Consider the following 12,316-nt stretch of genomic DNA (forward strand, 5'->3'; position numbering starts at 1 on the left):
AAGAGAGGAGGAGGGTTAGATGAAGAGGGAAGGAGAGTTGAGCCCATGTGGTACAAAGGAGTGAAGAGAGAAGATTAATCCCTGCTCAAGGTAATAAATTGGATCTGCTGTAGGCAATATGTATTTTTTTTTTTTGTGGGGTCTGTGGGTGGCAAACAGAAGGGCTGCCCCGTGCATCACACACTAGCTACACTAGTGACACACACACACACACACACATCTAAAAACACACGTAAATATTCATACGTAACAGTTGCAGAATCTGCAGCCAATTGAAGGGCTTTTGACTTACCCAGGTATCCCATTAGTATCGCTCCTAAACTACGAGCTGGTCCTCCGAGATGACAGGCTGAATTGTGAAGAATACGGATAGGAGTTGCATTTTCATGTGAGCCCATAGCCAGCTAGAAAAACAACAACAAACACATTGGATGAAATTAAAATTAAAAAAGATAATTATTTAAAAGAAATATCAATTATGACACCAAACACAAGACTAACTGAATTAACCCTACTAAAATTGATTTCAAATTTTGGCACAACACCAGCAATTCCGAGTAAGAGGTTAAGTTGATTCTGTCGACACTAGTACTACTTGTTTTATAAATTCTGAAAGGATGAAATGCAAAGTCAACCTCGACGGAATTTGGAAACAGAATGTGAAGATAGGTGAAATGCCCGGCGTGCTAACGATTCTGCCAGGTTGCTGTGTGTTTTTAACTCTTCTGATATTAACATGTTTGAGTAGTCAAATTTACATTGAACTCATAATCAATCATCATCATCGTTTAACATCCGCCTTCCATGCTAGCATGGGTTGGACGATTTAACCGAGGACTGGCAAACCAGATGGCTACACCAGACTCCAATCTGATCTGGCAGAGTTTCTACAACTGGATGCCCTTCCTAACGCCAACCACTCCAAGAGTGTAGTGGGTTCTTTTATGTGCCACCTGCACAGGAGCCAGTCCAGCAGCACTGGCAACGACCTCACTCGAATGTTTTTACACGTGCCATCGGCACAAATTCTAGTAAGGCGACGCTAATAATGATCATGCTCAAATGGTGCTATGTACGTGCCACTGGCACAGAAGCCACATAATATCAAAACTTGAATGATATTGTAAGACGAGCAATATAATATATAGTATTAATATATATAATTATAGTATAGCACATATGAATAACGTATAACAATATATATGACAGGTCATGTAGGTCACAAGAGTTATTCACCTGAAAAGAAATGAATTCTTATCACAATTTCTATGCATTCACACAAATTTACAAAACCAACCTAATTTATATTTAAATACAAATAAAATTTTAATGAACAAAAAAGCCAGTTTTGCTCCCTTTAAAATAAAAACTAAATTTAAAAAGTATGAAAAAAATGTTCAAAAACATATTCACTGAAATGGTTTGAAAGAGCTTTACCTGTTTGGCAATAGACTTGCTGTCGACTTTGTTGTAAATTTTCCTGATTTTTGTTATCGTCATTTGAGATAAAGCATGTGCATGTACACCAAACATGACTTTCTCTTCTGCAACCAAAGAGGGCAGTACTTCGCCTCCTATTCAAAGACAAGACAATTGGGGGGTTTCAGAGACAAATAATGAAAGGAAAAGAAATATAAATTAGAAATTCCTATAGTTCTATAAATTAGCTTTAACGAAGCAGACTTCAGATGAAATCTTCTCCAGTAGTGACCATATATTATGATTCAGACACATGAGTTAATGGCTACATTAGCCAAGATCTCCTTTTTAAACTCTTTTACTGCAGAAATATTAGATATATCCATTCAATGTTTAATTACCCTGGACTGCAGAAAGCAGTTATGTATACCAATCTATATTTTGATGAGGAATGTCATTTTAAAAACTATTTTTAATTGAGATATGTCGAGCTTATTGAAGCAATATGACTTGCAGAAAATAACAATTCTGTATTTTTGTAGATATTTAAAATTACTGGAATAACCATGGATTTTAATTTTGTGGAGAACAGGTTAAATAATTAAAAATATGGAGAAACTTAACCCTTTTGATACCAACCTAGCTGAAACCAGTTCTGGCTCTGTCGTACAAATGTCTTGTTTTGAATTAAAATCTTCCACGAAACCTTAGTCACAATTTATGTTCCTAACACTAGCTGAATGATAACTAAGTTATTTTACTAAATTTTTTGGTATATTTAAAATTAATTGAAAGAAACACAGAGCAGCTCAAAATAAATACAGTAAGGAATGGGTTAAAGAAATAGTTGCAGAGAAAAAGAAAAGAAAGGAAGTAGAAACACAGCAAAAACAAAATAAATAAAGAGAAAAATATGAAATTATAAAAAAAAATAATGCAGGTGGAATACAAATAATTCTTTTACCATAGATGCTTCTTGTGGGGCATGCTGGAATGGCAGTAATATAACAGGAGCAGCTTGTAATATGTAGCTATGAGTTTTTCCTCTTTGGACCTTGTAAAAATTAACCCTTTCACTGTGGAAACCAGATTTATCCACACAAAATTTCATTACCCTTAACTGTGAAAAACCCCTTTATTTGCCAGTCTTTCTTTTGTTGAGACCTTGATCAAGGGACACAACTTTGCAGTCTCTGGATTGTTCCAAAGCTGACCAAAAGAGGTCAGCACTGACGAGAACATCGACTAGAAACTCAACTGTTGCAACAGAAATCATCGCATTCAAACTAGCACGGAAAAACTGATGGGTGACATAATGTAAAAGAAGAAAAGTAAAGGAAAGAAAGAATAAGAAGACACAAACAGAAGAATAATCAGAAAACAGCAGGAGTATGAAAATTAAAATTATATTTCTTGACCGAATGTGCTGAACAAATCAATTGTTAGTTCCCTTCCAAACACACAAGATTATTAGCAACTATACGTGTATGCCAGCCAAGTGTCAAATGCTACTGAATTATCTATCAAACAATTTATTGAAATAGGAGTTTTATCTTTACTAATGTACATTATTTGAGGAATTAAATTTGATGGGTAAATCTGTTTCGTCAGTAGAAACAAATTTTTCTAAATTGCTGTCTGCATGCAGTTTATTTTGACATCGTCAGTTAGAATTCATCATCATCATCATCATTTAACGTCTGCTTTCCATGCTGGCATGGCTTGGACGGTTTGACTGAGGACTGGTGAAACCAGATGGCTACACCAGGCTCCAATCTGATCTGGCAGGTTTTCTACAGCTGGGTGTCCTTCCTAACGCCAACCACTCCAAGAGTCTTAGTGGGTGCTTTTACGTGCCACCGGCACGAAGGCCAGTCAGGCGGTACTGGCAATGACCTCGCTCAAAGGTGTTTTTATGTGCTACCAGCATGGGAGCCAGTCCAGCGGCACAGCCAATGACCACGCTTGAATGTTGTTTTGTATTTCATTTCTATCTTTCTATCATGTCTAACAGGCAATGGTCTAAAATATAGATATATTGAAATAAATTTCATCTATTTAAAAAACGCATGTATGCACGTAAGTATGCATGAATGCATGCTCATATATATGCATGTATGTATAAAAAAGGCAATCTTTATATCCAACACAGATGTTGTGTTAGAACACAGAATACTGCATTTTTTTCCTTGAGAAGACCTTTCATACAGATACATTGTGCATAAAAACACTCGTATTTATATTGTTGAGAGATGAGAATCATTTGTTACAGCCATCAGAACTGCCAGATCACCTGATTTCACCCTGCTTGGGCTCCTCAGTGGCAGACATCAAGTAGTGACATAACAACCAAATCTCCCTGTCAACAATATATAGAATGTCAGTGTCTATTCAGGCAGTGATGTCACAATTGGCCAGTGGACTTACTAAAAATTAGTGACAAAAGTAATATTAGTACTAAATGGCTATTGTGTTATTCAACTTGAGAGGACAGTTCATATGGACTTCAGGTGCATAAAAATCACTTTATATCGTTGACATATATGTATGTATTTATGTAGTTTGCATAAATATATATACGTATGTGATATGTATGTATGTATAAATGTATGTATGCTTCAAAGCAAAAGAGCTGAAGATATGAAACAGGGTGTGTTGATTAAACTGAAATACCTAAAACTGGAGATTGGAAACTTCCTACATATACTGGTCCAAATTGGTACATGGTATGCACTGTGTTAGTGGACACGATATCTTCAAACAGGTAGCATGGACCTTGCTTCCAGGTCAACTGGGACTGCCGACGAAGCTGTGGAGGAGTTCCAATATAAGCGAAAACTGTTGTAAAAGCAGTTGGGCTGGCAGTACCCCCAGCACCTAAGTTGGGAGACACGTAGTGAAGCTGGAATGGAAAAAGAGAAGAAAATAACCATGAGAAATTATTATTGAAACAGAATGAGAATTATCACTTCCCCGTCTCCATCTCATTAATTTAGCAGAGAATATTGTTTTAAAAAACGCTTTGAGGAATACAGGTGGTAAGTTGGTTAGGAGCACTCTGTTGGTTACGACGACGAGGGTCCCAGCTGATACGATCAACGGAACAGCCTGCTCGTGAAATTAACGTGCAAGTGGCTGAGCAATCTACAGACACGTGTACCCTTAACGTAGTTCTCAGGGAGACTCAACGTGACACATAGTGTGACAAGGCTGGCCCTTTGAATTACAGGTACTACTCATTTTTGCCAGCTGAGTGGACTGGAACAACGTGAAATAAAGTGTCTTGCTCAAGGACACAACGCGTCACCGGGAATCGAATTCACAGCCTTACGATCATGAGCTGAATGCCCTAACCACTAAGCCACGCGCTCTTGATAAAACAAAGAGAAGGTACACACACACATATGAAAGGATTCTTTCAGTTTCCATTCCCCAAGCCCTCTCACAAGGCTTTGGTTGGCTTAAGAGATTAATCAAGAGTTCAATTAAAAAAGGGACACTGAGACAGAGTTATACAAAGAGATTAAAGGTCAGAGATAAAACAAATTAACAAATTAACAAGAGACACAGTTGAACATACACCAAAGTTCATTAAAGAAACAATCAGCTTGTCAAAAGTGAAAGTAGAAACTCACCTTTTGTGTGTTGACATGGTGGCTGTCCAGGAACAGGCTTACACTGCTATTTTTCATGATACCAGCTCGATGAAAAATCAATACCAAATGATGCCATTGTCCTTCTTGTGTAAGATCAGGACACCAAAACCTGACAGTGTTGTCGCCAAGGACAGGCTCTTCCTCTTCATCACAGCCAGTCACTGAAAAGAGAATATCATATACATCATAATCATCCTCATCCTCATCATTGTTTAATGTCTGTTTTCCATATTGGCATCGGTGAGACAGTTTGATACAAACCAACAAGCCAGGTGACCGAGCCAAGATCCACCCTCTCTCACTCGTTATGCTTTCAACAGCCTTTCTTAATGCCAACTACTTTACAGAATATACAGGCTGCTTTTTTTTACATGTACCTGCACTAATGAGATCATCAAGTACTCGTGTGCATGCCGGCCTGTGTGTGCAACTAAGTGGTCAGGCAGTTTTTCACACAATCATTGGTAGCTTGCATATTTACAAGATTTTGGATTAAAAGCCCACAAAGAATCCCTGTACTACAGATGCAACACATTTTCAGTTGAGTGTTCCTGAATGAACAATATGAAATGAAGTGCCTTGCCTAAGGATATAAAATGATACTGAGTGCAGAATTTAAACCCACAATCTTATGGTCAGAGATCCAATAGCCTATGCCTTCACTCTACAGGTATTGCCAACCTACTAGCCAACAATAATAAGCTTAGCAATTCCTTTTTGGAATTCTGGATATTGAAGTAGATGACAAAGCTACAAATAACAGAATGTGAATATTGGGGTGAAAAACCTTGTGGTGAGTCAGAAAAGCTAGTGTGATATCATGTAGTAGCACAGCAGTGCTACAGTAAACAGCTAATTAGAGTTAAGGCACAGTAATATCAAAAACCCGGTTCTCAGCCTTAGAGAGAGCTAAGAATTTTTAGGGAGTCAGTGATCAACCAGCGAACTGTTGACACCTGAAGCTAAATTGAGAAATGCCGATGTTTGTTTCCACCAATTATGCTCTGCTACCATGTAGCTTATATTAACCCAAATGGTTTTAATGCAAAAGTAAATTATAAACCAGTCAAACTCATCCAACCCATGCCAGCATGGAAAGCGGACGTTAGACAATGACGACGACAATGGTGATGATATGGACAAGAGATGCAAAAGTAAAGTCAAACCTGGCCAGAGTTTGAACTCAGAACGTAATGAGATGTAAAAATATTCAACCAACTCTGCCAACTGATGCTCCACAATGATCATGGCAATGTAATTAGTCTCTATTAGCTTTGACATTCAGCATCAATCGTTTGGTCAACTGGAATCTCTGCTCTTTGAATTAGCATGTAAATGGCTGAATATTCCACAAACATGTGCATTGCTGATGTAATCCTCAGCTACAATCAGTGTAATGCAAAGTGATAAGACTGTACTTTTCATCCAAAAGGCTTCACACAGTTTTCATTAACCCCAATTCATTCACAAGATTCAGGTCAACCCATATATAAGATAGAAGACACTTGCCCATTGGTAGTGGGACTGAACCTGAGATCTTATGGTTCTGACACAAACATCTTGACCATTTAGCCTTGTGACCATGACAATGAGATGAGAATAGTAATGATATTAATTGCAATGACGATGATGAAGAAGATGAAGATGATCACAAAGATGAAGAGGATGAATATGATGGTGATGACGAAAATCATGATGATAATGAAAATGTTGACCATGACAAAAATGACAATGATGATGATGACAATGATTAAAAATCAGGACGATAATTATGATGATGATGACAGTGATGACAATGATGAAGCTGAAGGTAATGATGATGACAACGATGATAATGTTGATACTGAAGATGATGGTTATGATGATGACATTAATGACAGTAACGATGACATTCCATTCATTTCAGTTAGTCTTCCATTCAGTTTCCTTCCCACAAAACAAAATAAACATCACTTGAGACAGAAGAAGGTAGACTAGACTTACCTGTAGTTGGCATACTCGTTTCTTGTGTTGATACGACAAGAGAGCGATCTTTTGCCATCAAGGTGACACTGAGACAGATGAGATTTTCATCGCGACCCTGAAGGTTGCGGATAACAGTCAGCAAGCGTACAGGATGTAGATCCATGTCAGGGCTGCTGAATTTGTCCACACAGAACCACGTCGAGTAAGTTAGCCCCGATTGTGGGGGAAACATTCTCTCACCTGATAAAACCAAAAGAAACAACAGTGTTATAAGATAGGTATAAATATATATATATATATATATATATATATATATATATATATATATATATATATATATATATATATATATATATACACACACAAACATACATACACACACAAACATACATACACACACTTTCGTAGAAACACAAACATATATACACTGTACAAACATATGTTCAGTTTAACAGTGAACTAAAATTCAGTTAACAGTGAACCAAAATTACTGTGAATACAACACAAACAATTTAACAGTGAACCAAAATTCAGTTTAACAGTGAACTAAAATTACTGTGAATACAGTTTAACAGTGAACCATACAACACAACAGTTTGACAGTGAACCAAAACTCAGTTTAATAGTGAATACAACACAAAAAGGGACAAGAAATCCACCAAAATAAAAAGGGACAGTAAATATTCTCTCTCACCTGTTCCAACACCACCAATAACTACAGGATCTGATGAGCCAACTACTCCACCAACGACAGATGGAGCAGGTGGCCCCTGGGGAGCAATACTTGGTAAATAAAGGCATCCGAACCCTTCAGTGCTCATATCGAATTCGACAAATGCTGGTGTCACAGATGAACCATGCATGCGAGCATCTCGAGGGGTTGTCATAGAAACAAGACATTTAACACGAGTCAGAGGTACCGGCCCCCCAGCAGTTTTCAGCTTGTCTTCAATTTCATAAGGTGTGCGCTTTTCTTCTAGACTATGGCCACGGCTCAGCTCACAACCATTATGCATGTGGCTGCACACAAATCCATTGCGGTAACCATCGTAGAGGTCATCGACTGACCGACAGTTAAGTGGTGAGCCTAATCGTAGAAAGTCTCTGCAAAAGAAAATTAAATAAACAGAATTACATGATGAAACAAACAGCACTAATGAAATACAGTTCCATATTTAAGAGATGAGGAATTACGTACATTATTTACATTTGGCGGATATTTGTCCGCATCTTGTTTGTTAACACAACATTTCGGCTGATATACCCTCCAGCCTTCATCAGGCGCCTTGGGGAAATTTCGAACCTGGGTTCTCATTCCTAAGGTATTTTTCGATATTATTATTATTATTATTCAGGTCGGTCACTGCTTTCAATCGAACTCGGAATCTTGGGGTTAATAGCCTGCGCTCTTAACCACTACGCCATATGCCCGTTTAAAATTTGAATGCAGAACAAATTATGAAAGCAAAGTGAAGACAAGATCTATACTAACCAAACAAGGAAGGAAAGAAGAGAAAAAAAAGAACAGAAGGAAAGAAGGAAGGAGAGAGATAAATACTCAGAAGGATTTCCACTGAGACAATAGACGTATTAACAATAAATAATAAGGAAGAACAATAAATAATCTTTACTACTCTAGGCACAAGGCTCGAAAAATTTTAGACCACCCCTAGTACACAACTGGTACTTAATTTATCGACTCTGAAAGGACGAAAGCTAAAGTCAATCTCAGTGGAATTTGAACTCAGAACGTAAAGACAGACGAAATACTGCAAAGCATTTTGCCCGGCGTGCTAACGTTTCTTATTTCTTTATTGCCCACAAGGGGCTAAACATAGAAGGGACAAACAAGGACAGACCAAGGGATTAAGTCGATTACATCTTCCCCAGTGCGTAACTGGTACTTAATCTATCGATCCCGAAAGGATGAAAGGCAAAGTCAACCTCGGTGGAATTTGAACGTAGAACATAAAGACAGACGTAATACCACAAAGCATTTCGCCCGGCGTGCTACAGTTTCTGCCACTTTGCCGCCTTAAGGAACAATAAATAATAAGAAAGATTGGAAGAATTGTTCACAGGATTATAGAATATTCTAACTTCTTTCATGACAATATTTCTAACAAAATACACTGTCTATGTTTCGATTAACCAAGACGACAATCAATAACTGAAGATAGATTAGTAAGATAACCAACTTGTTTATTATTAAGCTGGGGCACAGAACATAAATTATTCTAGCATAAAATTACTGTAGAAGATTTTAATTTAACCCTTTTAATATCAAATCACCTAAAAGCACTGCTGGTTCTATGAAACAAACTTTCTGCTTTGCCATGAGGTATGCTAAAACCCTCCAATAAAATCTCATGTTAATTTATGTTCTAAACAGTTGTTTGATAATGACAGAGTTACTCTAATAAATTCTTCATTGTCTTCAAAATTAATCAAAACAAAGATATATTTTCAACAGAAAACGGTAAAAAAAAGGGCTAAAATATTGACCCCTTTAAAACGGAATACTTTGTATCATATAACCAGCTGCAGTGTTTCGAATGGGTTAGTATTGAAAGAGTACAAGACTTACTTGAGATCCTTAGGTGTCAGTGCTTGGGCAGCGAGACGTTCAAACATGTACTGAAGTGGGGGATGCAGTGAGTGGGATTCATCAGCAAGGGCCACATTGCCATGGTTCAATAGTTCATGGGGGAAGCCAACGTCACACATGATTTGTTGGTTGCGTTCAGTTCGCATCACAGACTTAAGGAGTTCAGCGGTGTACGTTTGTAATTCTAGAGCTTGCTGCAAAACAGGAGATGCATAAAAATGTTGTAGATAAGGACATATCATAGTACAGGAGTGGGCAATTGTTGTGGCTCAGGGGCCACTTCGAGAAGGGCATAGTTAGCAAAGGGCCACACCTTCTATAACTGATCATATTCATTACTTAACGTTACATTTCATTTAATGCGAAGTGTAAATAACATTTCTTTCTTTCTCACCCTTTTTAAAGCCTAGCCAGGCTCATGGTCCCGGTTTTCCGGTTTCTGTGGCATATGTGTTCCCCCCAGCTGGATGGGACCCCAGTCCATCACAGCTTTACTCAAGAAACAAGAAGAAAGAGTGAGAGAAAGTTGGGGCGAAAGAGTACAACAGGGGTCGCCACCACCTCCTGCCGGAGCCTCATGGAGCTTTAGGTGTTTTCGCTCAATAAACATACACAATACCCGGTCTGGGAATCGAAACCGCGATCCTCTGACCGCGAGTTCACTGCCCTAACCACTGGGCCATTGCGCCTCTGTAAATAACATAACAATAATAATAAATAAATAAAACTAAAACGATAGCAGTATACAGAAAACGTTTTATTAAATTTATTTATGTGCAAGTTACACATCAGCGAGCATGAGTGGCAACCCCTGTTGTACTCTTTCGCCCTGACTTTCTCTTACTCTTTCTTCCTGTTTCTTGAGTAAGGCTGCGATGGACTGGCATCCCGTCCAGCTGGGGAGAACACATATGCCATAGAAACTGGGCCCATAAGCCTGGCTAGGCTTGAAAAGGGCGAAGAAGAGGACTTAGTTATAGTTTCCAGATCAGTTTTGAAACATACTGTTAACATTTATCATCATTGCATTGACCAGACCATCAGATGTAGTTATACACCACTGATCACAATGCACTTCCTGCAGGTTAGGCAGGCTGACCAACATTCCTACTGAACAGGATATCAGTTCTACCTTACTGTTATCCATTTACAGGTGAGTGGACTAAAGCAACATGAAATGCAGTATTCTGCTCTAGAGCACATTGCACTGCCCTGCCTAAGAATTGAAACCACAATTCTGCAACTGTGAGCACAACACCCTAAGTACTATTCTTTCATTCTATTACTTGTTTCATCCATTTGACTGTGGCCATGCTGGAACACTGCCTTAAAGGGGTTTTAATTGAAGAACTTGACCCCAGGACTTATTCTTTGTAATCCTAGTACTTATTCTATCAGTCTCTTTTGCCAAACTGTTAAGTTATGGGGACATAAACACACCAGCATCGGTTGTCAAGCGATGCTGGGGGGACAAACAAACAAACACGCACACACACACAAACACACACACATAAATATATACAGTTTCCATCTACCAAATCCACTCACAAGGCTTTGGTCAGCCCGAAGCTATAACAGAAGGCACATGCTCAAGGTGCCATGCATTGGGACTGAACCTGGAACCATGTGGTTGGGAAGCAAGCTTCTTACTACACAGCCACGACCGCACCTATGTGTACTACATGGAAGGAGAAAAATGAAAAAGCATGACATTTTTACCTTTGAATTAGCATTATAATCAATTGCTGGTAGGAGATGAAAGATGGACATAATAGCACCTGGGTGCACAATAATTTGATCTTGGGAACCGGACAGGTAAAGCTTGATACTATCTGTACTGGATTTCTTCACTAAAGAATGTGGACCTTCTGTCCGAAATGAAATATTCCGCTTGAGTGTGTTGTAGCTGCCAGCAGCTGGAGGCCTACAAGAAGATCAAGTATAAAATATTAGCCAAAACAATAAAAACAACAAGAACATAGCAAAAGTTTCCAGTTTATTTCAAACATTAAATCTTTTCTTTGATGCGTTTCTTGTAATTTTGCTAATATGAAACTGCAAAAAATGTTCTCACCAATTGTGAATAGCAAGATGTGGTGAAGAATCAACAACTATATTTATGATCTTACACACACAAATGCACACATATATATATATTATCATTTTAATGGTCACTTTTCTATGCTCACATGAGCCACACACGATTTTTAAGTATGATTTTCTAAGGCTAGATGTCCTCCCTATATCTAACTCTCACCTGTTTCCAAGTAAGGTAATGCTTTGCATCGCTAGAAATGCTTTCATGGAAGATTGAACACAAAAGACACTGCTTATATGACAGTGACACTTGTTTACAGCTAGAGACAGAGACACTATGACACACAGAAGTCACTAAGACACACACAAGTCACTATGATACACACAAGACACTATGACACACAGAAGTCACTATGACACACACAAGACACTATGATACACACAAGACACTATGACACACAGAAGTCACTAAGACACACACAATTCACTAAGACACACACAAGTCACTATGACACACACAAGACACTGAGACACAAACAAGTCACTATGACACACACAAGACACTATGACACACAGAAGACACTATGACACACAGAATTCACTAAGACACACACAAGTCACTATGACACAC

At 38.3% G+C, this 12,316-nt stretch overlaps 1 protein-coding gene across 1 annotated transcript in view; it reads right to left on the reverse strand.

Moving 5' to 3' along the window:
- The window catches only part of LOC106877294 (WD repeat and FYVE domain-containing protein 3), a 293,546-nt gene that overhangs the window by 61,524 nt on the left and 219,706 nt on the right, over positions 1-12,316 (reverse strand). Inside the window, exons 20-27 of the mRNA XM_052968010.1 lie at positions 11,368-11,572; positions 9,628-9,842; positions 7,735-8,144; positions 7,059-7,280; positions 5,055-5,236; positions 4,093-4,321; positions 1,438-1,574; positions 293-404 (exon numbers count right to left, since the gene is read on the reverse strand). Of these exons, the coding sequence (XP_052823970.1) occupies positions 293-404; positions 1,438-1,574; positions 4,093-4,321; positions 5,055-5,236; positions 7,059-7,280; positions 7,735-8,144; positions 9,628-9,842; positions 11,368-11,572 (1,712 nt within the window). The remainder of the gene's footprint in view (positions 1-292; positions 405-1,437; positions 1,575-4,092; positions 4,322-5,054; positions 5,237-7,058; positions 7,281-7,734; positions 8,145-9,627; positions 9,843-11,367; positions 11,573-12,316) is intronic.

The sequence above is a fragment of the Octopus bimaculoides genome, chromosome 5, assembly GCF_001194135.2.
Source record: "Octopus bimaculoides isolate UCB-OBI-ISO-001 chromosome 5, ASM119413v2, whole genome shotgun sequence".
In the NCBI taxonomy this organism is placed as follows: domain Eukaryota; kingdom Metazoa; phylum Mollusca; class Cephalopoda; order Octopoda; family Octopodidae; genus Octopus; species Octopus bimaculoides.